The sequence below is a fragment of the Poecile atricapillus genome, assembly GCF_030490865.1.
Source record: "Poecile atricapillus isolate bPoeAtr1 chromosome 36 unlocalized genomic scaffold, bPoeAtr1.hap1 SUPER_36_unloc_2, whole genome shotgun sequence".
Classification (NCBI taxonomy): domain Eukaryota; kingdom Metazoa; phylum Chordata; class Aves; order Passeriformes; family Paridae; genus Poecile; species Poecile atricapillus.
Window position 1 is genome coordinate 203,346 of NW_026708992.1, and position 24,800 is coordinate 228,145.

A 24,800-nucleotide genomic window follows, 5' to 3' on the forward strand; every position below is an offset into this window, starting at 1 on the left:
GTTCCAAAAAATTTTGCCCCAAACCCCCAAAAATTCCCCTCAAATTCGCCCAAAATCCCCCCAGGATTTACCAAATTCCCCCAAATTCCCCCCAGATCTTCTCAAATCTTTTCCCAGTAACTCCCAGTAAATCCCAGTAACTCCCAGTCCCTCCCAGTCCCTCCCAGTAACTCCCAGTGCCCTCCCAGTCCATCCCAGTGCCCCCAAATCATCCCCAAACCTCCAAAAATCTTCCTAAACCCCCTCAAAACTCCCCCAAATCCCCCTGGGACCCCCTGGGACCCCCCCAGTCTCCCCCCAGTTGGGGTCCCAGTGGCTCCCAGTGCCTCCCAGTAACTCCCAGTCCCTCCCAGTCCCTCCCAGTCCCTCCCAGTGCCCTCCCAGTGCTCTCCCAGTGCCTCCAGTCCACCCAAATCCCCCCGAAACCCCAATGGGACCCCCCGGGACCCCCCAATCTCCCCCCAGTTGGGGTCCCAGTGCCCTCCCAGTGCCTCCCAGTAACTCCCAGTCCCTCCCAGTCCCTCCCAGTCCATCCCAGTAACTCCCAGTGCCCTCCCAGTGCTCTTCCAGTGCTCTCCCAGTGCCTCCAGTGCACCCAAATCCCCCCAAAACCCCCCTGGGACCCCCCGGGACCCCCCAATCTCCCCCCAGTTGGGGTCCCAGTGGCTCCCAGTGCCTCCCAGTAACTCCCAGTGCCCTCCCAGTCCCTCCCAGTAAATCCCAGTCCATCCCAGTGCCCCCAAACCTCCAAAAATCTTCCTAAATCCTCCTGAAACCCCCTCAAAACTCCCCCAAATCCCCCTGGGACCCCCCAGTCTCCCCCCAATTGGGGTCCCAGTGTCTCCCAGTCCCTCCCAGTCCATCCCAGTCCATCCCAGTAACTCCCAGTGCCCTCCCAGTGCTCTTCCAGTGCTCTCCCAGTGCCTCCAGTCCACCCGAAACCCCAATGGGACCCCCCGGGACCCCCCAATCTCCCCCCAATTGGGGTCCCAGTGGCTCCCAGTGCCCTCCCAGTGCCTCCCAGTCCCTCCCAGTCCCTCCCAGTAAATCCCAGTCCATCCCAGTGCCCCCAAACCTCCAAAAATCTTCCTAAATCCTCCTGAAACCCCCTCAAAACTCCCCCAAACCCCCCCGGGACCCCCCAATCTCCCCCCAGTTGGGGTCCCAGTCCCTCCCAGTGCCCTCCCAGTAACTCCCAGTAACTCCCAGTAAATCCCAGTAACTCCCAGTGCTCTCCCAGTGCTCTCAAACCTCCCAAAAACCCCTCAAATCCCTTTCAAACCCCCTCCAAACTCCCCCAAACCCCCTCGGGACCCCCCAGTCTCCCCCCAATTGGGGTCCCAGTGGCTCCCAGTGCCCTCCCAGTGCCTCCCAGTAACTCCCAGTCCCTCCCAGTCCCTCCCAGTAACTCCCAGTAACTCCCAGTGCCCTCCCAGTGCTCTTCCAGTGCTCTCCCAGTGCCTCCAGTGCACCCAAATCCCCCCCAAAATCCCCCTGGGACCCCCTGGGACCCCCCCAATCTCCCCCCAATTGGGGTCCCAGTGGCTCCCAGTGCCCTCCCAGTGCCTCCCAGTAACTCCCAGTGCCCTCCCAGTCCCTCCCAGTAAATCCCAGTCCATCCCAGTGCCCCCAAACCTCCAAAAATCTTCCTAAATCCTCCTGAAACCCCCTCAAAACTCCCCCAAACCCCCTCGGGACCCCCCAGTCTCCCCCCAATTGAGGTCCCAGTCCCTTCCAGTGCCCTCCCAGTAACTCCCAGTTCTTCCCAGTCCCTCCCAGTCCATCCCAGTAACTCCCAGTGCCCTCCCAGTGCCCTCCCAGTGCTCTCCCAGTGCCTCCAGTCCACCCGAAACCCCAATGGGACCCCCCGGGACCCCCCAATCTCCCCCCAATTGGGGTCCCAGTGGCTCCCAGTGCCCTCCCAGTGCCTCCCAGTCCCTCCCAGTCCCTCCCAGTAAATCCCAGTCTATCCCAGTGCCCCCAAACCTCCAAAAATCTTCCTAAATCCTCCTGAAACCCCCTCAAAACTCCCCCAAACCCCCTCGGGACCCCCCAGTCTTCCCCCAGTTGGGGTCCCAGTGGCTCCCAGTGCCCTCCCAGTGCCTCCCAGTAACTCCCAGTCCCTCCCAGTCCCTCCCAGTCCATCCCAGTAACTCCCAGTGCTCTCCCAGTGCTTTCAAATCTCCTCAAGTCCCCTCAAAGCCCTTTAAAATCCCCCTGAAACCCCCCTGGGACCCCCCGATCTCCCCCCAGTTGGGGTCCCAGTGGCTCCCAGTGCCCTCCCAGTAACTCCCAGTCCCTCCCAGTGCCCCCAAATCCTCCCCAAACCTCCCCAAATCTTCCTAAACCCCCTCAAAACTCCCCCAAATCCCCCCTGGGACCCCCCAATCTCCCCCCAGTTGGGGTCCCAGTGGCTCCCAGTGCCCTCCCAGTAACTCCCAGTCCCTCCCAGTAAATCCCAGTCCCTCCCAGTGCCCCCAAATCATCCCCAAACCTCCAAAAATCTTCCTAAATCCCCCTCAAAACTCCCCCAAATCCCCCTGGGACCCCCCAGTCTCCCCCCAGTTGGGGTCCCAGTGGCTCCCAGTGCCCTCCCAGTGCCTCCCAGTAACTCCCAGTGCTCCCAGTACGCTCGGCTGGTGCAGATCGTGGGCCAGCACGACCTGGGGGTGGGGATCACGCTCGGAGCCCACCAGTCCATCGGCTTCAAGGGGCTGCTGCTCTTCGGGAACCGCGAGCAGAAGGAGAAATACCTGCCCCGCCTGGCCACGGGTGAGCCCTGCAATGAGCCCAAAACATTCCCAAAATATTCCCAGAATATTCCCAAAATATCCCCAAAATATTCCCAAAATATCCCTAAAATATTCCCAAAAGATTCCTAAAATATTCCTAAAAAATTCCCAAAATATTCCCAGAATATTCCCAGAATATTCCCAAAAGATTCCTAAAATATTCCTAAAATATTCCCAAAATATTCCCAGAATATTCTCAAAATATCCCTAAAATATTCCCAAAATATTCCTAAAAAATTCCCAAAATATTCCCAAAATATCCCTAAAATATTCCCAAAAGATTCCCAAAAAACTCCCAAAATATTCCTAAAAAATTCCTAAAATATTCCCAAAATATTCCCAAAAAACTCCCAGAACATTCCCAAAAAACTCCCAAAATATTCCCAAAATATTCCCAGAATATTCCCAAAATATCCCCAGAATATTCCCAAAAAACTCCCAAAATATTCCCAGAATATTCCCAAAATATTCCTAAAAAATTCCCAAAAAATTCCAAAAAATCCCCCAAAAAATCCCCAAAAATTCCCAAAAAATCCCCAAAAATTCCCAAAAAAATCTCAAAATTCCCAGAAAATCCCCAAAAATCCCCAAAAATTCCCCAAAAAATCCCCCCAAAATCCCAAAAAAATCCCCAAAAATTCCCAAAAAATCCCCAAAAATTCCCAAAAAAATCTCAAAATTCCCAGAAAATCCCCAAAAATCCCCAAAAATTCCCCAAAAAATCCCCCCAAAATCCCAAAAAAAACCCCAAAAAATCCCAAAAATCCCCAAAAAATCCCAAAAAAAATCCCAAAAATTCCCAAAAAAATCCCAAAAAAATCCCCAAAAATCCCCAAAAAATCCCCCAAAATTCCCCAAAATCCCCAAAAAATCCCAAAAAATCCCCAAAAATTCCCCAAAATTCCCAAAAAATTCCCAAAAAAATCCCCCAAAATTCCCAGAAAATCCCCAAAAAATTCCCAAAAAAATCCCAAAAAAGTCCCAAAAATTCCCAAAAAAATCCCCCAAAATTCCCAGAAAATCCCCAAAAATTCCCAAAAAACTCCCAAAATATTCCTAAAAAATCCCAAAAAATCCCCCAAAAAATCCCCAAAAATCCCCAAAAATTCCCAAAAAAATCCCAAAAATTCCAAAAAATCCCAGAAAATTCCCCAAAATCCCCCTAAAATTCCAAAAAAATCCCCAAAAATTCCAAAAAAATCCCAAAAAATCCCAAAAAAATCCCAAAAATTCCCAAAAATTCCCAGAATTCCCAAAATTCCCCAAATTCCCGTTTTTTCCAGGGGAATGGGTGGCAGCTTTTTGCCTGACAGAACCCGGCAGCGGCTCCGACGCCGCCTCCATCCGGACCAGAGCCACTCCCAGCCCCTGTGGAACCTTCTGGACCTTGGAAGGAGAAAAACTTTGGATCAGGTCGGGAATTCCGGGAATTTTGGGAATTTTGGGTGAATTGGAGTCGAAATTTGGGGAAAAAATTGGGATTTTAAGGGGAAAAATTGGAATTTTAAGGGGAAAAATTGGATTTTTTGGTTGGGAAAATTGGATTTTTAAGGGTTTTTGATGGGGTTTTCCCGTTTTTTTTGGGAATTTTGGGAATTTTGGGATTGTGGGATTGGGGATTTTGGGGGGTTTTGAGTTTTAAGGGGGATTTGGGGTTTTTTTCCTGAAAAAAATTGGTGGAATTTTGAGGAAATGATGAAAACATTAAAAAAAATCATTGGGAAATTCCAAAACTCTCCCAGAATCCCAAAGAAACTCCTAAAAAATTCCAAAAAATCCCTAAAAATTCCAAATACACCCCAAAAAATTCAAAAAAATTTTTAAAAAACCCAAAATTCCAAATAAATCCTAAAAAAATCCCCAAAAATTCCAAATAAACCCAAAAAAATTCCAAAAAATCCCTAAAAAATTCCTAAAAATTCCAAATAAATCCCTAAAAAATTCCAAAAACCCCCAAAATTCCAAATAAACCCTCAAAAAATCCCTAAAAATTCTGAATAAACCCCAAAAAGTCCCTAAAAATTCCAAATAAATCCCTAAAAAATTCCAAAAAATCCCTAAAAAATTCCAAAAAATCCCTAAAAAATCCCTAAAAATTCCAAAAAAAAATCCCAAAAAATTCCAAAAAAACCCCCAAAAATTCCAAAAAAATCCCAAAAAAATTCCTAAAAATTCCAAATAAATCCCTAAAAAATTCCAAAAAATCTCTAAAAAATCCCTAAAAATTCCAAAAAAAATCCCAAAAAATTCCAAAAAATCCCTAAAAAATTCCACAAAAAATCCAAAAAAATTCCAAAAAAATCCCTAAAAATTCCAAATAAAACCCTAAAAATCCCCCAAAAATCCAAATTTTCCCCCCAAAATTCCCAATTTCCCCCCAAAATTCCCAATTTCCCCCCCAAAATTCCTTATTTTTCTCCAAAAACCCCAATTTTCCCTCCAAAAATCCCAATTTTTCCCCCAATATTCCCAATTTTCCCCCCAAAATTTCTGGTTTTCCCCCCAAAACTTCTATTTTTCCCCCCAAAATTCCCGATTTTCCCCCCAAAATTCCCGATTTTCTCCCAAAAATCTCAATTTCCCCCCAAAATTCCCAATTTCCCCCCAAAATTTCCAATTTTCCCCCCAAAAATCCCAATTTTCCTTCAAAATTCCCAATTTTCCCCCCAAAATTTCTGTTTTTTTCCCCAAAATTCCCAATTTCCCCCCAAAATTCCCAATTTCCCCCCAAAATTCCCAATTTTCCCCCCAAAATTCCCAATTTCCCCCCAAAATTCCCAATTTCCCCCCAAAATTCCCATTTTTCCCTGCAGCAACGGCGGCATCGCCGAGCTCTTCACGGTTTTTGCCAAGACTCCGATAAAAGACGAAAAAACGGGAGAATCCAAGGAAAAAATCACGGCTTTCATCGTGGAGCGAGGATTCGGCGGCGTCACCCAGTGAGTGCCGGCAATTCCAGGAATTCCAGGAATTCTTGCCATGGGAATTTTAAGGAATTTTTTTTTCCCAATCTTTTCCCTCTTTTTTCTCATTTTTTCTGCTTTTTTTCCTATTTTTTTTGCTTTTTTTTCCCATTTTTTTCTGTTTTTTATTCCCATTTTTCCTCCTTTTTATTCCCATTTTTTCTCCTTTCCATTCCCATTTTTTCTCCTTTTTTCCCATTTTTCTGCTATTTCTCCCATTTTTTCTCCTTTTTTTTCTCATTTTTCTCCTTTTTATTCCCATTTTTCCTCCTTTTTATTCCCATTTTTCCTTGTTTTATTCCCATTTTTCTCCTTTTTATTCCCATTTTTCCTTCTTTTTTTATTCCCATTTTTTCTCCTTTTTATTCCCATTTTTCTCCATTTTATTCCCATTTTTTCTGCTTTTTTTCCCCATTTTTCTCCTTTTTATTCCCATTTTTTTCTCCTTTTATTCCCATTTTTCCCCTTTTTCTCCCATTTTTTCTCCTTTTTCTCCCATTTTTTCTTCTTTTTTATTCCCATTTTTTCTCTTTTTTATTCCCATTTTTTTTCCTTTTTATTCCAATTTTTCCTTCTTTTTTTATTCCCATTTTTCTCCTTTTTATTCCCATTTTTCTCCTTTTTATTCCCATTTTTCCTCCTTTTTATTCCCATTTTTTCTCCTTTTCATTCCCATTTTTTCTCCTTTTTTCCCATTTTTCTGCTATTTCTCCCATTTTTTCTCCTTCTTTTTCCCATTTTTCTCCTTTTCATTCCCATTTTTTCTCTTTTTTCCCCATTTTTCTTCTTTTTTTCCCATTCTTTCTCCTTTTTATTCCCACTTTTTCTCCTTTTTATTCCCATTTTTCTCCTTTTCATTCCCATTTTTCTCCTTTTCATTCCCATTTTTTCTCCTTTTTCTCCCATTTTTTGTCTTTTTTATTCCCATTTTTTCTCCTTTTTATTCCTGTTTTTTCTCATTTTTATTCCAATTTTTTCTCTTTTTTTCCCATTTTTTCTCCTTTTTATTCCCATTTTTCTCCTTTTTATTCCCATAATTTTCCAATCATTTTCCCCTCATTTTCCCATCCTTTTCCCATCATTTTCCCAATTTTTTCCCATCATTTTCCCAATTTTTTCCCATCATTTTCCCCTTTTTTTCCCATAATTTTCCCAATTTTTTCCCATAATTTTCCCAATTTTTTCTCATCGTTTTCCCATTATTTTCCTAATTTTTTCCCATCATTTTCCCCCCATTTTCCCACTCTTTTTCCCCTTTTTTCCCATAATTTTCCCATTATTTTCCCATCCTTTTCCCATAATTTTCCCAATCTTTTCCCATCATTTTCCCCTTTTTTTCCCATTATTTTCCCAATTTTTTCCCATCATTTTCCCAATTTTTTCCCATCATTTTCCCAATTTTTTCCCATCATTTTCCCACCCTTTTCCCACCCTTTTTCCCCCTTTTTTTCCCATAATTTTCCCCTTTTTTTCCCATTATTTTCCCAATTTTTTCCCATCCTTTTCCCAATCTTTTCCCCTCCTTTTCCCAATTTTTTCCCATCATCTTCCCCCAATTTTCCCACTTTTTCCTCTTTTTTTCCCATCATTTTCCCAATTTTTTCCCATCATTTTCCCAATTTTTTCCCATCATTTTCCCACCCTTTTCCCACCCTTTTTCCCCCTTTTTTTCCCATAATTTTCCCAATTTTTTCCAATCCTTTTCCCATCATTTTCCCAATTTTTTCCCATCATTTTCCCATTCTTTTCCCACCATTTTATCCTCCCTTTCCCCCCATTTTCCCACCCTTTTTCCCCTTTTTTTCCCATCATTTTCCCCTTTTTTTCCCACCCATTTTCCCAATTTTTTCCCATCATTTTCCTAATCTTTTCCCATAATTTTCCCAATCTTTTCCCCTCCTTTTCCCATCATTTTCCCAATTTTTTCCCATCATTTTCCCACCCTTTTCCCACCCTTTTTCCCCCTTTTTTTCCCATAATTTTCCCATTATTTTCCCATTCTTTTCCCATAATTTTCCAAATTTTTTTCTCTCCTTTTCCCATCATTTTCCCAATTTTTTCCCATGATTTTCCCATCATTTTCCCAATTCTTTCCCATCATTTTCCCAACTTTTTCCCCTCGTTTTTCCCAGTGGTCCCCCCGAGAAGAAGCTGGGAATCCGCGCTTCCAACACCACGTCCGTTCACTTTTCCGACGTCCGAATTCCCGCCGGGAACGTTCTGGGAACGCCGGGATCGGGATTCAAGGTGGCCATGGCCATCCTCAACAACGGCCGCTTCGGAATGGCCGCAGCCATGGCTGGAACCATCCGGGGGCTCATGGAGCACGCGGTGAGGAGCTGGGAAAATCACGGAAAAATCCCGGGAAAATCCTGGAAAAATCCTGGGAAAATTCGGGGAAAAAATGGGAAAAATCCCGGAAAAAATCGGGAAAAATTCGGGGAAAAAATGGGAAAAATCCCAGAGAAAATCGGGGAAAAAATGGGAAAAGTTCAGGAAAAATCCCGGAGAAAATCAGGGAAAAAATGGGAAAAATTCGGGAAAAAATCAGGGAAAATACAGGAAAAATTCCAGAAAACATCAGGGAAAATACAGGAAAAATTCCGGAAAAAATCGGGGAAAATTCGGGAAAAATCCCAGAAAAAATCGGGGAAAATTCAGGAAAAATCCTGGAAAAAATTGGGGAAAATTCAGGAAAAATCCCAGAGAAAATCCAGGAAAAATCCTGGAAAAATCCCAGAAAAAATCGGGGAAAATCAGGGAAAAATCCCAGAAAAAATTGGGAATAGTTGGGAAAAGTCCCGGAGAAAATCGGGGAAAAAGTCAGAAAAATCGGGGAAAAATCCCGGGGAAAATCACGAACATTTGGGAAAAGTCCCAGAAAAAATGGGGGAAAATTCAGGAAAAATCCCAGAAAAAATTGGGGAAAAACTGGGAAAAATCCCGGAGAAAATCGGAGGAAATTTGGGCGAGAAACACGGAAAAGTCAGGGAAAAATCCGGAGAAAATTGGGGAAAAATCGCAGAAAAAATGGGGGAAAATTCAGGAAAAATCCCGGAAAAAAATGGGGAAAAACTGGGAAAAATTCCGGAGAAAATCAGGGAAAATCCCGGAAAAATCCCAGAAAAAATGGGGGAAAATTCAGGAAAAATCCCGGGGAAAATTCGGGGAAAAATCCCGGAAAAAATCGGGGAAAAACTCAGAAAAATCCCAGAGAAAATTGGGGAAAATTCAGGAAAAATCCTGGAAAAAATCAGGGAAAATTCGGGAAAAATGCCAGAGAAAATCGGGAGAAAATTCCGGAGAAAATAGGGGAAAATCCCAGACAAATCCCAGAAAAAATCAGGGAAAATTCGGGAAAAATCCCAGAAAAAATCGGGGAAAATTTGGGGAAGAAATGGGGAAAAGTCAGGGAAAAATCCCAGAAAAAAATGGGGAAAAATCAGGAAAAATCCCAGAAAAAATCGGGGAAAATTCGGGAAAAATCCCAGAAAAAATTGGGGAAAATCTGGGAAAAGTCCCGGAAAAAAACGGGGAAAAATAAGGGAAAAAATCACGGAAAAAAATGGGGAAAATTCAGGAAAAAATCCTGGGAAAAATTGGGGAAAATTCCTGGAGAAAATCAGAGAAAAATTGGGAGGAAATTCCCAGAGAAAATCAGGGAAAATTCAGGGGAAAATTGGGGGAAAATCTGGAGAAAAATTCCCAGAGAAAATCTGGGAAAATTCAGGGGAAAATTGGGAAAAATCCCAGGAAAATCACGCGAGAAATTCCCATGGGAATCTCCAAAATTCCCTAGAAATCCCCAAAATTCCCTAAAAATCCCCTAAAAATTCCCAAAATTCCCAAAAATCCCCAAAATTCCCCAAAATTCCCTAAAAATTCCCTAAAAATTCCCAAAAAATCCCTGAAAAATTCCCTAAAAATTTCCTAAAAATCCCTGAAAATTCCCTAAAAATCCCCAAAATTCCCTAAAAATCCCCAAAATTCCCTAAAAATCCCCAAAATTCCCTTTTTTCCCTCCCATTCCCGATTTTTTTGGATCCTGCTGAACTTTGGGAATTTTTTCCAGGTTTCCCACGCTTCCAACCGCACCCAGTTCGGAGCCAAAATCCACGAATTCGGAGCCATCCAGGAAAAATTGGGAAGGATGGCGATGCTGCATTACGTCACCGAGGTGAATTCCCGGAATTCTGGGAGATTCCGGAAGGTTCCGGGAAAAATTGGGAATTTTTGGGGGGAATTTGGGAAGATTTGGGAGGGAATTTTGGGATTTTTCCTGAAAAAATTGGGAATTTTGGGGGAATTTGGGAGGAAATTTTGGGATCTTTCCTGAAAAAATTGGGAATTTTGGGGGGAAATTCAGGAATTCAAGAGAGAATTTTGGGATTTATCCTGAAAAAATTAGGAATTTTGGGGAATTTGGGAGGGAATTTTGGGATTTATCCCAAAAAATTGGGAATTTTGGGAGGAATTTTGGGAATTTGGGAGGGAATTTTGGGATTTATCCTGAAAAAATTGGGAATTTGGGGGGGAAATTTGAAGAATTGTGGGAATTTTGGGAAGAGATCCCAAAAAATTGGGAATTCTGGGGGGAAATTGGGGAATTTTGGGGGAAATTTTGGGAATTTTGGGGGGAATTTTGGGAATTTTTGGGAATTTTGGAGGGAAATTGGGGGAAATTCCAAGAATTTTGGTAAAATTGGGAAAGATCCTGAAAAAATTGGGAATTTTGGGGGGATTTTTCAGGATTTGGGTGGAAATTTGAGGGATTTTTATGGATCTGTGGGAATTCCCCAAATTTTTGGGAATTTCAGGGATTTTTTTCTGGATTTGGGGACTGAAAATTTGGGAAAAATCCCAAAAATCAGGAAAAATCCCAAAAATCAGGAAAAATCCCAAAAATCTGGGAAAAATCCCAAAAATTTGGGAGAAATCCCAAAAATTCAGGAAAAATTCCAGAAATTTGGGAAAAATCCCAAAAATTCAGGAAAAATCAAAAAAATTCGGGAAAAATCCCAAAAATTTGGGAAAAATCCCAAAAATTTGGGAAAAATCCCAGAAATTCTGGAAAAATCCCAAAAATTCGGGAAAAAAATTCCAAAAATTTGGGAAAAATCTCAAAAATTCATCTCAAACCTTTCAGATATTCAGGAATTTTCAGGAATTCCCAAAATTCCCAGAGATTTTTATGGATTTGGGGGTTGAAATTCCTCCAAATCCCAAAATTCCACCAGAATTTTGATGGAATTCTCCAAAACTCCCAAAATTTTCCCGGAATTCCACCAAATCCACCCAAAATTCCCTAAAAAATCTCCGGAATTTTTTGGGAATCGCCTGAAATTCCCAAATTTCTTTGAGAATTTGATGATTTTGGGGTGAAATTTCCTGGAATTCCAACGGATTCCCGCCAAAATTCCGGGTTTTTTTTCCGGAAAACCCCGGGAACGAGGGCGGGGCCATCCCAGAATTCCGGGAATGTCCCAAATTCCCGGATTTTCTTCCCAAAATTCCAGTCCATGGCTTTCCTGATCAGCGCCAACATGGACAGGGGCGATCCCGACTTCCAGATCGAGGCGGCCATCAGCAAAATCTTCGGATCCGTGAGGAAATTCCCAAAATTCCTGGGATTTGGGAAGGGCTGGGGGGGAATTTGGGGAATTTTTGGGGTTTTTTGGGGATTTTTTGGGATTTTTGGGGATTTTTTTGGGATTTTTTGGGATTTTTTTGGGATTTTTTATGGGAATTTGGGGGGGATTTTTTTGGAATTTTTGGGATTTTTATGGGGATTTTTGGGGATTTTTTGGGAATTTTGGGGGAATTTTTTGGGAATTTTTGGGGTTTTTTGGGAATTTTTGGGATTTTTTGGGAATTTTTGGGGAATTTTTGGGGTTTTTTGGGAATTTTTGGGATTTTTATGGGGATTTTTTAGATTTTTTGGGATTTTTTGGGAATTTTTTGGGGAATTTTTTGGGATTTTTGGGGGATTTTTGGGGGGATTTTTTGGGAATTTTTGGGAATTTTTTGGGAAATTTTTTGGGAATTTTTTGGGGATTTTTGGGATTTTTTTGGAGATTTTTGGGGGGATTTTGAAGTAATTATTTGGGAATTTTGGGAATTTTTGGGGGATTTTTTGGGGAATTTTTGGGGAATTTTTGGGAATTTTTTTGGGATTTTTGGGAATTTTTTGGGAATTTTTTGGGTTTTTTGGGAATTTTTGGGGTTTTTTGGGAATTTTTGGGGATTTTTTGGGAATTTTGGGGGGCTTTTATTGGAATTTTTGGGATTTTTATGGGGATTTTTTGGGATTTTTTTGGGAATTTTTGGGAATTTTTTGGGATTTTTTTGGATTTTTTGGGATTTTTGGGATTTTGGGGAATTTTTGGGGAATTTTTTGGGAATTTTTTTTTTATTTTTTTGGGGAATTTTTGGGGTTTTTTTGTGATTTTTTTGGATTTTGGGGAATTTTTTGTGAACTTTGGGAAGAATTTTTGGGATTTGAGGAAACTTTGGGAATTTTGGGCTTTTCCAGGTCATTTTTTAACCCAAATTTTTCCTTTTTTTCCCCAAAACTCCCGGATTTCCTTCCAAAATTCCTGGATTTCCTTCCGAAATTCCCGGATTTCCCTCGGAATTCCCGGATTTTCCTTGGAATTCCAGGAAGCCGCCTGGGCTGTGGCCGATGAGTGCATCCAGGTCATGGGGGGGATGGGATTCATGCAGGTGAGATCCCAACAAATCCCATTCCCAATTTTTCCAATCCCATTCCCAGTTTTTCCTGCCTTATTCCCAGTTTTCCCTGTTTTATTCCCAGTTTTCCCATCCCATTCCCAGTTTTTCCCATCCCATTCCCAGTTTTCCCTGTTTTATTCCAAATTTTCCCATCCCATTCCCAGTTTTCCCATCCTATTCCCAGTTTTTCCCATTCCCAGTTTTTCCCATCCCATTCCCAGTTTTCCCATCCCATTCCCACTTTTTCCCATCCCACTCCCAGTTTTCCCATCCCATTCCCAGTTTTCCCTGTTTTATTCCCAATTTTTCCCATCCCATTCCCAGTTTTCTGTTTTATTCCCAGTTTTCCCATCCCGTTCCCACTTTTTCCCTGTTTTATTCCCAATTTTTCCCATCCCATTCCCACTTTTTCCCATCCCATTCCCAGTTTTTCCCATTCCCAGTTTTCTTGTCCCATTCCCACTTTTTCCCTGTTTTATTCCCACTTTTTCCCATCCCATTCCCAGTTTTTCCCATTCCCAGTTTTCTTGTCCCATTCCCACTTTTTCCCTGTTTTATTCTCAGTTTTTCCCATCCCATTCCCAGTTTTCCCATCCCATTCCCAATTTTCCCATCCCATTCCCCATTTTTCCCATCCCATTCCCAGTTTTTCCCTGTCTCATTCCCAGTTTTTCCCGCTGTTTTCCCGTTTTTTCCGGCTGTTTTCCCTGTCTCATTCCCGTTTTTTCCCTGTCTCATTCCCGGTTTTTCCGGCTGTTTTTCCCGGTTTTTCCCGTTTTTTCCCCGGATCAGGAGCCGGGTGTTGATTCCCTGTCTCATTCCCAGTTTTTCCCACTGTTTTCCCGGTTTTTTCCGGCTGTTCTCCCTGTCTCATTCCCGTTTTTCCCAGTTTTTCCCGTTTTTTCCCTGTCTCATTCCCGAATTTTCCCGGTTTTTCCCCGGATCAGGAGCCGGGTGTTGATTCCCTGTCTCATTCCCATTTTTCCCTGTCTCATTCCCGCTGTTTTCCTTGTCTCATTCCCGGTTTTTCCCTGTCTTATTCCCGGTTTTTCCCTGTCCCATTCCCGGTTTCTCCCGCTGTTTTTCCCGGTTTTTCCCGTTTTTTCCCTGTCTCGTTCCCGGTTTTTTTCCTGTTTTTTCCCTGTCTCATTCCCGTTTTTTCCCGGTTTTTCCCTGTCCTATTCCCGGTTTTTCCCGGTTTTTCATGTCTCATTCCTGGTTTTTCCCTGTCTCATTCCCGGTTTTTCCCGGTTTTTTCCCGGATCAGGAGCCGGGTGTTGATTCCCTGTCTCATTCCCGTTTTTCCCTGTCGCATTCCCGGTTTTTCCCTGTCTCATTCCCAGTTTTTCCCTGTCTCATTCCCGGTTTTTCCCGTTTTTCCCTGGATCAGGAGCCGGGTGTCGATTCCCTGTGTCTCATTCCTGGTTTTTCCCAGTTTTTCCCATTTTTTCCCTGTCTCATTCCCGGTTTTTCCCGTTTTTTCCGTGTCTCATTCCCGGTTTTTCCCGGTTTTTTCCCGGTTTTTCCGGGATCAGGAGCCGGGTGTTGATTCCCTGTCTCATTCCCAGTTTTTCCCGCTGTTTTTCCCGGTTTTTTTCCCGTTTTTTCCCATTTCAGGAGCCGGATGTCGATTCCCTCTCCCATTCCCAGTTTTTTCCCTGTGTCTCATTCCCGGTTTTCCCCGGTTTTTCCCGGATCAGGAGCCGGGTGTTGATTCCCTGTGTCTCATTTTTGGGAAAATCCCAAATTTTCCCTGTCTCATTCCCGGTTTTCCTGTTTTTTTTCCCGGTTTTTCCCATTTTTCCCTGGATCAGGAGCCGGGTGTCGATTCCCTGTCTCATTCCCAGTTTTTCCCTGTCTCATTCCCGGTTTTTCCCTGGATCAGGAGCCGGGTGTTGATTCCCTGTGTCTCATTCCCGTTTTTTCCCGCTGTTTTCCCTGTTTCATTCCCGGTTTTCCCGGTTTTTTTCCCGTTTTTTTTCCCGTTTTTTTCCCGGATCAGGAGCCGGGTGTTGATTCCCTGTCTCATTCCCGTTTTTCCCAGTTTTTTCTGGCTGTTTTTCCCGGTTTTTCCCGTTTTTCCCTTTTCAGGAGCCGGGTGTCGATTCCCTCTCCCATTCCCAGTTTTTCTGGCTGTTTTCCCTGTCTCATTCCCAGTTTTTCCCTGTCTCATTCCCGGTTTTTCCCAGGATCAGGAGCCGGGTGTTGATTCCCTGTGTCTCATTCCTGGTTTTTTCCCGTTTTTTTCCGTGTCTCATTCCCGGTTTTTCCCGGTTTTTCCCTGATCAGGAGCCGGGTGTTGATTCCCTGTCTCATTCCCATTTTTTCCCTGTCTCATTCCCGGTTTTCCTGGTTTTTCCCGGTTTTTTTCCCGTTTTTCCCCAGATCAGGAGCCGGGTGTCGATTCCCTGTGTCTCATTCCCGGTTTTTCCCAGTTTTTCCCGGTTTTTTCCCAGATCAGGAGCTGGGTGTTGATTCCCTGTGTCTCATTCCCGGTTTTTCCCTGTCTCATTCCCGTTTTTTTTCCCGGTTTTTCCCCGGATCAGGAGCCGGGTGTTGATTCCCTGTGTCTCATTCCCGTTTTTCCCGGTTTTTCCCAGTTTTTCCCGGTTTTTCCCTCTCCCATTCCCGGTTTTTTCCCATTTTCCCTGGATCAGGAGCCGGGTGTTGATTCCCTGTCCCATTCCCGTTTTTTCCCCGTCTCATTCCCGGTTTTTCCCGGTTTTTCCCGGTTTTCCCTGGATCAGGAGCCGGGTGTTGATTCCCTGTCTCATTCCCATTTTTTCCCCGTCTCATTCCCGGTTTTTCCCGGTTTTTTGCCGGATCAGGAGCCGGGTGTTGATTTCCTCTCCCATTCCCATTTTTTCCTGGATTTTTTCTGTGTCTCATTCCTGGTTTTTCCCGTTTTTTCCCTGTCTCATTCCCGGTTTTTCCCATTCTCTTCCCGGATCAGGAGCCGGGTGTTGATTTCCTGTGTCTCATTCCTGTTTTTCCCGTTTTTTTCCGGCTGTTTTCCCTGTCTCATTCCCGTTTTTCCGGCTGTTTTTCCCGGTTTTTCCCGGTTTTTCCCTGTCTCATTCCCGTTTTTCCGGCTGTTTTCCGTGTCTCATTCCCGTTTTTTCTCGGATCAGGAGCGGGGTGTTGATTCCCTGTCCTATTCCCGTTTTTCCTGGATTTTCCCGGATCAGGAGCCGGGTGTCGATTCCCTGTCTCATTCCCAGTTTTTCCGGGTTTTTCCCGTTTTTTCCCGTTTTTTTTCCCGTTTTTTTCCGGGATCAGGAGCCGGGTGTTGATTCCCTGTCCCATTCCCGTTTTTTCCCTGTCTCATTCCTGGTTTTTCCCGGTTTTTCCCATTTTTTCCCTTTTCAGGAGCCGGGTGTCGATTCCCTCTCCCATTCCCAGTGTTTTCGCGCTGTTTTCTGTGTCTCATTCCCGGTTTTTCCCCGTTTTTCCCTCTCTCATTCCCGGTTTTTCCCATTTTTCCGGGATCAGGAGCCGGGTGTTGATTCCCTGTCTCATTCCCGTTTTTTTTCCCGTTTTTTCCCTGTCTCATTCCCGGTTTTTCCCGTTTTTTTCCGGCTGTTTTTTCCCGTTTTTTTCCCGGATCAGGAGCCGGGTGTTGATTCCCTGTCTCATTCCCAGTTTTCCCTGTGTCTCATTCCCGGTTTTTCCCATTTTTCCCCGGTTTTTCCCTGTCTCATTCCCGTTTTTTTTCCCAGTTTTTCCCGGTTTTTTTCCCTCTCCCATTCCCGGTTTTTTTCTCGCTTTTTCCCTGTCTCATTCCCGGTTTTTCCCGGTTTTTCCCGGTTTTTCCCTGGATCAGGAGCCGGGTGTCGATTCCCTGTGTCTCATTCCCGTTTTTTCCCTCTCTCATTCCCGGTTTTTCCCGGTTTTTCCCGGTTTTTTTCCCGGTTTTTCCCTGGATCAGGAGCCGGGTGTCGAGCGCGTCCTGCGGGATTTGAGGATTTTCCGCATTTTCGAGGGAACCAACGACGTCCTGAGGCTGTTCCTGGCTCTGCAGGGCTGCCAGGTGAGACTGGGACGGACTGGGATGGACTGGGAGGGACTGGGAGCGACTGGGAGGGACTGGGAGGGACTGGGATGGGACTGGGAGGGACTGGGAGGGACTGGGACAGACTGGGATGGGACTGGGAACCACTAGGAACCACTGGGAATGGATTGGGAGGGACTGGGAGGGACTGGGAATGAACTGGGATGGAGTGGGAGGGAGTGGGAGGGACTGGGATGGACTGGGACGGACTGGGATGGGACTGGGAATGGACTGGGAGGGACTGGGAATGGATTGGGAGGGACTGGGATGAACTGGGAGGGACTGGGAATGAACTGGGAATGAACTGGGAGGAACTGGGAGGGACTGGGATGGACTGGGAACCACTGGGAATGGATTGGGAGGAACTGGGAGGGACTGGGAATGAACTGGGAGGGACTGGGAGGCACTGGGAGTGACTGGGACAAACTGGGAGGGACTGGGAGGGACTGGGATGGGACTGGGAGGGACTGGGAATGAACTGGGAGGGACTGGGAGCAACTGGGAGCGACTGGGAGGGACTGGGAATGAACTGGGAGGGACTGGGACGGACTGGGAGGGACTGGGAATGGATTGGGATGGATTGGGGGGTACTGGGAGGGACTGGGATGGGACTGGAATGGGACTGGGAATGAACTGGGAGGGACTGGGAGGGACTGGGAGGGACTGGGATGGACTGGGAGGGACTGGGATGGGACTGGGAATGGACTGGGATGGACTGGGAGGGACTGGGATGGACTGGGACAGACTGGGATGGGACTGGGAGGGACTGGGAATGAACTGGGATGGACTGGGACAAACTGGGAGGGACTGGGATGGGACTGGGATGGACTGGGATGGATTGGGGGGGACTGGGAGCGACTGGGATGGACTGGGAGGGACTGGGAAGGGATTGGGATGGACTGGGACAAACTGGGAGGGACTGGGAATGAACTGGGATGGACTGGGACAAACTGGGAGGGACTGGGATGGACTGGGATGGACTGGGAGGGGATTGGGATGGACTGGGATGGACTGGGAATGGACTGGGATGGACTGGGATGAACTGGGAAGGGATTGGGATGGATTGGGAGAGACTGGGAGGGAACTGGGAGGGGATTTGGGGGAACTGGGATGGACTGGGAACAACTGGGAATTTTTGGGAGATTTTTCCCGGGATTTTTGGGGATTTTTCCTGGAATTTTTCTTGGGATTTTGGGGTTTTTTTCCCGGGATTTTTGGGAATTTTTCCCAGGATTTTGGGGAATTTTTCCCGGGAATTTTGGGAATTTTTTCCACAGGTTTTGGGGGATTTTTCCTGGGTTTTTTTGGGAATTTTTTCCCGGCAATTTCGGGAATTTTTCCCGGGATATTTGAGGATTTTTCCCAGGAATTTTGGGAATTTTTCCCAGGATTTTGAGGGATTTTTCCCAGGAATTTTGGGAATTTTTCCAGGAATTTTGGGAATTTTTCCAGGAATTTTGGGAATTTTTCCCGCAGGTTTTGGGGCTGCAGCTCCGGGGGGTTCAGGCGGCTCTCAGGGACCCCCTGGGCAACGTCGGGGTCCTGACAGGGGAAGTGGCCAAGAGAATCCGCAGGTAAAACATCCCCAAAATATCCCAAAACATTCCCAAAATATTCCCAAATTTATCCCAAAATATTCCCAAATTTATCCTGAATTTATCCCAAAATTATCCTGAATTTATCCCAAAATATTCCCAAATTTATCCCAAAATATTCCCAAATTTATCCTGAATTTATCCCAAAATTATCCTGAATTTATCCCAAAATTATCCTGAATTTATCCCAAAATATTCCCTAATTTATCCCAAAATATTCCCAAACTTATCCTGATTTTATCCCAAATTTATCCTGAATTTATCCGCAAATTATCCTGAATTTATCCCAAAATTATCTCAAATTGATCCCAAATTTATCCCAAATTTATCCTGAATTTATCCCAAATTTATCCTGAATTTATCCCCAAATTTATCCCCAAATTATCCTGAATTTATCTTGAATTTATCCCAAATTTATCCTGAATTTATTCTGAATTTATCCCAAAATATTCCCAAATTTATCCTGAATTTATTTCAAAATTATCCTGATTTTATCCCAAATTTATCCTGAATTTATCCCAAAATTATCCCAAATTTATCCCAAATTTATCCTGAATTTATCCCCAAATTTATCCCCAAATTATCCTGAATTTATTCTGAATTTATCCCAAATTTATCCTGAATTTATCCCAAATTTATCCCAAATTTATTCTGAATTTATCTTGAATTTATCCCAAATTTATCCCAAATTTATCCCAAATTTATCCCAAATTTATCAGGAATTTATCCCAAATTTATCCTGAATTTATCCCCAAATTTATCCCAAAATTATTCCCAAATTTATCCCCAAAAATCCCATTTATTTCTCCCCCAAAAATTCCCAATTTTCCTCCCCAAAATCCCATTTTTCCCAAAAAAAAATTCAATTTTCCCCCCAAAATTCCCAATTTCCCTCTAAAATTCCCATTTTTCCCCCCAAATTCCCAAATATTTCCCCCAAATTCCCAATTTTCCCTCTAAAATTCCCAATTTTCCCCCCAAAATTCCCATTTTTCCCCCCAAAATTCCCATTTTTCCCCCCAAAATTCCCATTTTTCCCCCCAAAATTCCCATTTTTCCCCCCAAAATTCCCAATTTTCTCCCCAAAATTCCCAAATATTTCCCCCAAAAATTCCCATTTTTCCTCCACAAATCCCATTTTTTCCCCAAAATTCCCATTTTTTCCCCCAAAATTCCCATTTTTCCCCTCCCCTGACCCCAAATTCTCCGGAATTTTCCGGGATTCTCCGGAATTTTCCGGAATTTTCCGGGATTTTCCCCCCAGGAAAGCCGGGCTGGGCTCGGGGCTCTCCCTGCAGCACCTGGTGCACCCCGAGCTGAAGGACGGAGCTCAGCAGGTGAGTCCTGACCCAAAATCCCCCAAATTCACCCCAAAAACAACAAAATTCACCCCAAAAAACCCCAAAATTGGATTCGGGATCCCAAAAAACCCCAAATCAACCCAAAAATCCCAAAATTCCCAAAATTTATCCCAAAATTTATCCCAAAAATCCCAAAATTTATCCTGAAATTTATCCCAAAACCACCAAAATTCACCCCAAAAATTCAAAATTTGACCCAAAATCCCCCAAATTCACCCCAAAAACAACAAAATTCAGCCCAAAAAACCCCAAAATTGGATTCGGGATCCCAAAAAACCCCAAATTCAACCCAAAAATCCCCAAATTTATCCCAAAATTTATCCCAAAAATCACCAAAATTCACCCAAAATTCACCCCAAAAATTCAAAATTTGACCCAAAATCCCCCAAATTCACCCCAAAAACAACAAAATTCAGCCCAAAAAACCCCAAAATTGGATTCGGGATCCCAAAAAACCCCAAATTCAACCCAAAAATCCCAAAATTCCCAAAATTTATCCCAAAAAACACCAAAATTCACCCAAAATTCACCCAAAATTCAGCTCAAAAATTCAAAATTTGACCCAAAATCCCCCAAATTCACCCCAAAAACAACAAAATTCACCCCGAAAAACCCCAAAATTGGATTCGGGATCCCAAAAAACCCCAAATTCAACCCAAAAATCCCCAAATTTATCCCAAAAATCCCAAAATTTTTGTCCATTTTTGAGTCAATTTTGAGCCAATTTTGGGTGATTTTGGTGCTGATTTTTGGGCCAATTTTGGCCAATTTTGGGTCAATTTTGGCCATTTTTGGGTCAACTTTGGAGCCAATTTTGAGTCATTTTTGGGTCATTTTGGGTCAGTTTTGGGTCAATTTTTGGGTCAATTTTGGGCCATTTTTGGCTGATTTTGGGTCAATTTGGGCCATTTTTGGGTCAATTTTGTCTGAATTTGGGGTCATTTTTGGGTCAATTTCAGCCAATTTTGGGTGATTTTGGTGCTGATTTTTGGGGCAAATTTTGGCCAATTTTGGGTCCATTTTGGGCCATTTTTGGGTCAATTTTGGGGCCAATTTTGAATCAATTTTGGGTCATTTTGGGTCAATTTTGGGCCAATTTTGAGCCAATTTTGGGCCATTTTTGAGCTGATTTTTAACCAATTTTGGCCATTTTTGGGTCAATTTTGGGGCCAATTTTTGTCTGAATTTGGGGCCATTTTTGGGTAAATTTCAGCCAATTTTGGGCCAATTTTAGGTCAATTTTGGGTCATTTTGGGGCTGATTTTTGGGGTCAATTTTGGGTCGATTTTAACCAATTTTGGGTCATTTTTGGCCATTTTTGGGGCCAATTTTGGGTCAATTTCAGCCAATTTTGGGCCAATTTTGGGGCTGATTTTTTGGGCCAATTTTGGGTCATTTTTGTCCATTTTTGGGTCAATTTTAGGTCCATTTTGAGCCAATTTTGGGCCATTTTTAAGCTGATTTTTGGGCCATTTTTGGGTCAATTTTGGCCAATTTTGGGTCAATTTTGGGGCCAATTTTTGTCAGATTTTGCTGCTGATTTTTGGGTCAATTTCAGCCGATTTTGGCTCATTTTTAACCAATTTTGGGTATTTTTTTCAGACCATGCAATGCTTGGAACTCTTCTCCGAAACCACCGAAGCTCTGCTGCTCAAACACGGCAAAAAAATCGTGGGTGAGATTTTTGGGTTAAAAAACCCCAATTTTGGGACAATTCCCAAATTTTACAACAATTCCCAAAAAATCCCAAACTCAGAAAAATCCGGAAAATCCCAAAAATCCCAAATTTTGGGGAAATTTTGAAGATTTAAATTCAATTTTTTTCATTTTTTTCCCCAATTTTTGAGGTTTAAAATCAAATTTTAGGTTCCCAAATTTAATTAGTTTAATTAATTTAATTTAATTGTTTAATTTAATTAGTTTAATTAATTTAATTTAGTTGGGAAATCCCAAAATTCCCAAATTTTCCTGGAATTTTGGGAATTCTGAGTTGAATTTTAACCAAAATTTCCCATTTTTACCCCAAATTTGGGAGTTTTTTACCCAAAATTTGAGATTTTTTTGGGTGAATTTTGGGGGATTTTGGGCAAATTCAGGTGGAATTTTTGGGAATTTTGGGGTTTCTGGGGATTTTGGGGATAAAAAATTCAATTTTGGGGTTCTTGGGGTGGAATTTGAGGACAAAAAATTGAATTTTGGGGCTTCCTGGGTTGAATTTTGGGAGGATTTGGGGCAAAAAATTGGGATTTTGAGGTCAAATTTCCCATTTTTGGTTGTTTTTAACCCAAATTTTTGGGAATTTTGGGGTTCCTGGGGATTTTTGGGATGAAAAATTCGATTTTGGGGCTCCAGGGAATTTTTGGGGATAAAAAATTGAATTTTGGGGGTTCCTGGGTTGAATTTGGGATTATTTGTGCCAAAAAATTGGGATTTTTAGGTCAAATTTTCCATTTTTTTCCATTTTTAACCCAAATTTTTGGGGATTTTGGGGCTCCAGGGGATTTTTGGGGTGAAAAATTCGATTTTGGGGTTCTTGGGGTGGATTTTGAGGACAAAAAACTCAATTTTGGGGCTTCCTGGGTTGAATTTGGGATGATTTGAGGCAAAAAATTGGGATTTTTAGGTCAAATTTCCCATTTTTTCCCATTTTTAACCCAAATTTTTGGGGGTTTTGGGGCTCCTGGGGATTTTTGGGCTGAAAAATTCGATTTTGGGGTTCTTGGGGTGGATTTTGAGGACAAAAAACTCAATTTTGGGGCTTCCTGGGGGGATTTGAGGCAAAAAATTGGGATTTTGAGGTCAAATTTCCCATTTTTGGTTGTTTTGAACCCAAATTTTTGGGGATTTTGGGGCTCCAGGGGATTTTTGGGGTGAAAAATTCGATTTTGGGGTTCTTGGGGTGGATTTTGAGGACGAAAAATTCAATTTTGGGGCTTCCTGGGGGGATTTGAGGCAAAAAATTGGGATTTTTAGGTCAAATTTCCCATTTTTGGTTGTTTTTAACCCAAATTTTTGGGGATTTTGGGGCTCCAGGGGATTTTTGGGCTGAAAAATTCGATTTTGGGGTTCTTGAGGTGGATTTTGAGGACAAAAAATTCGATTTTGGGGCTTCCTGGGGGGATTTGGGGCAAAAAATTGGGATTTTTAGGTCAAATTTCCCATTTTTTCCCATTTTTAACCCAAATTTTTTGGATTTTGGGGCTCCTGGGGATTTTGGGGATAAAAAATTCAATTTTGGGGTTTCTGGGGTGGATTTTGAGGAGAAAAAACTCAATTTTGGGGCTTCCTGGGGGGATTTGTGCCAAAAAATTGGGATTTTTAGGTCAAATTTCCCATTTTTTCCCATTTTTAACCCAAATTTTGGGGGTTTTGGGGCTCCTGGGGATTTTGGGGATAAAAAATTCAATTTTGGGGTTTCTGGGGTGGATTTTGAGGACAAAAAATTCAATTTTGGGGCTTCCTGGGGGGATTTGAGGCAAAAAATTGGGATTTTTAGGTGGAATTTTCCACTTTTTTCCCGTTTTTGGCCGTTTTTAACCCAAATTTTTGGGAATTTTGGGGTTTCTGGGGATTTTTGGGATGAAAAATTCGATTTTGGGGTTCCTGGGGATTTTTGGGGATAAAAAATTGAATTTTGGGGCTTCCTGGGTTGAATTTTGGAGGATTTGTGCCAAAAAATTGGGATTTTTAGGTCAAATTTTCCATTTTTTTCCATTTTTAACCCAAATTTTTGGGGATTTTGGGGCTCCTGGGGATTTTTGGGGTGAAAAATTCAATTTTGGGGTTCTTGGGGTGGATTTTGAGGATAAAAAATTGAATTTTGGGGCTTCTTGGGTTGAATTTTGGGATGATTTGTGCCAAAAAATTGGGATTTTTAGGTCAAATTTCCCATTTTTGGTTGTTTTTAACCCAAATTTTTGGGGATTTTGGGGCTCCTGGGGATTTTTGGGATGAAAAATTCAATTTTGGGGCTCCAGGGAATTTTTGGGGATAAAAAATTCGCTTTTGAGGCTTCCTGGGTTGAATTTGGGAGGATTTGGGGCAAAAAATTGGGATTTTGAGGTCGAATTTTCCACTTTTTTCCCGTTTTTGGCTGTTTTTAACCCAAATTTTTGGGGATTTTGGGGCTCCTGGGGATTTTTGGGCTGAAAAATTCAATTTTGGGGTTCTTGAGGTGGATTTTGAGGTTCCTGAAACCCAAAATTCCCCCAAAAATCAGAGGAACAATTCGCCCTGAAACGCGTGGCCGACGCCGCCATCGACATCTACGCCATGGTCGTGGTTTTATCCCGGTAAATTTGGGGAGAATTCCCAAAATTTGGGGAATTTTGGGAATTCTGGGGGAGGTTTGAGGGATTTGGGGGAAATTTGGGATTTTTTGGGATTTTTTGGGGATTTTTTGGGAATTTTTGGGGGATTTTTGGGGATTTTTGGGGATTTTTTGGGGATTTTTTATGGATTTTTTTGGGCGATTTTTTGGAATTCTGGCTGGAATTTTGGGAATTCTGGGTGGATTTTTGGGAATTCTGGGGGAGGTTTGAGGGATTTGGGGGAATTTGGGATTTTTGGGGATTTTTTGGGAATTTTTTGGGGATTTTTGGGGGATTTTTTGGAATTTTTTTGGGATTTTTTGGGGATTTTTTTGGATTTTTTGGGGATTTTTTTTTGGATTTTTGGGAATTCTGGGAGGATTTTTGGGAATTCTGGGGGAGGTTTGAGGGATTTGGGGGAATTTTGGGAATTTTGGGGATTTTTGGGGATTTTTTGGGATTTTTTTGGGAATTTTTGGGGGATTTTTTGTGATTTTTTTGGGGATTTTTTGTGGATTTTTGGGAATTCTGGGTGGAATTTTGGGAATTCTGGGGGAGGTTTGAGGGATTTGGGGGGAATTTGGGATTTTTTGGGAATTTTTGGGGATTTTTTGGAATTTTTTTTGGGAATTTTTTGGGAATTTTTGGGGATTTTTGGGGATTTTTTTGGATTTTTTGGGGATTTTTTTTGGTTTTTTGGGAATTCTGGGTGGAATTTTGGGAATTCTGGGGGAGGTTTGAGGGATTTGGGGGGAATTTGGGATTTTTGGGGGATTTTTTTGGGATTTTTTTGGAATTTTTTTGGATTTTTCTTGGATTTTTTGGGGAATTTTTGGGGATTTTTTTTTGGATTTTTGGGAATTCTGGCTGGAATTTTGGGAATTCTGGGGGAGCTTTGAGGGAATTTGGGGTTTTGAGGGAATTTGGGATTTTTTGGGGATTTTTTGGGAATTCTGGGTGGATTTTTGGGATGAATTTGGAGCCAAATTCCAGCAA

At 42.9% G+C, this 24,800-nt stretch overlaps 1 protein-coding gene and 1 long non-coding RNA gene across 2 annotated transcripts in view; both read left to right on the forward strand.

The window, feature by feature from the left end:
• Window positions 1–24,800, forward strand: part of ACADVL (acyl-CoA dehydrogenase very long chain) — a 32,368-nt gene that overhangs the window by 4,696 nt on the left and 2,872 nt on the right. Inside the window, exons 7-18 of the mRNA XM_058828460.1 lie at window positions 2,628–2,772; window positions 4,076–4,205; window positions 5,606–5,731; window positions 7,888–8,086; window positions 9,828–9,932; window positions 11,272–11,358; window positions 12,416–12,478; window positions 16,416–16,517; window positions 18,015–18,112; window positions 19,398–19,470; window positions 21,097–21,169; window positions 23,714–23,786. Of these exons, the coding sequence (XP_058684443.1) occupies window positions 2,628–2,772; window positions 4,076–4,205; window positions 5,606–5,731; window positions 7,888–8,086; window positions 9,828–9,932; window positions 11,272–11,358; window positions 12,416–12,478; window positions 16,416–16,517; window positions 18,015–18,112; window positions 19,398–19,470; window positions 21,097–21,169; window positions 23,714–23,786 (1,274 nt within the window). The remainder of the gene's footprint in view (window positions 1–2,627; window positions 2,773–4,075; window positions 4,206–5,605; window positions 5,732–7,887; window positions 8,087–9,827; window positions 9,933–11,271; window positions 11,359–12,415; window positions 12,479–16,415; window positions 16,518–18,014; window positions 18,113–19,397; window positions 19,471–21,096; window positions 21,170–23,713; window positions 23,787–24,800) is intronic.
• Window positions 88–2,621, forward strand: LOC131574084 (uncharacterized). Its single transcript, XR_009276376.1, has 3 exons — window positions 88–146; window positions 1,179–1,758; window positions 2,276–2,621. It is a non-coding gene; the product is annotated as an uncharacterized LOC131574084 (long non-coding RNA).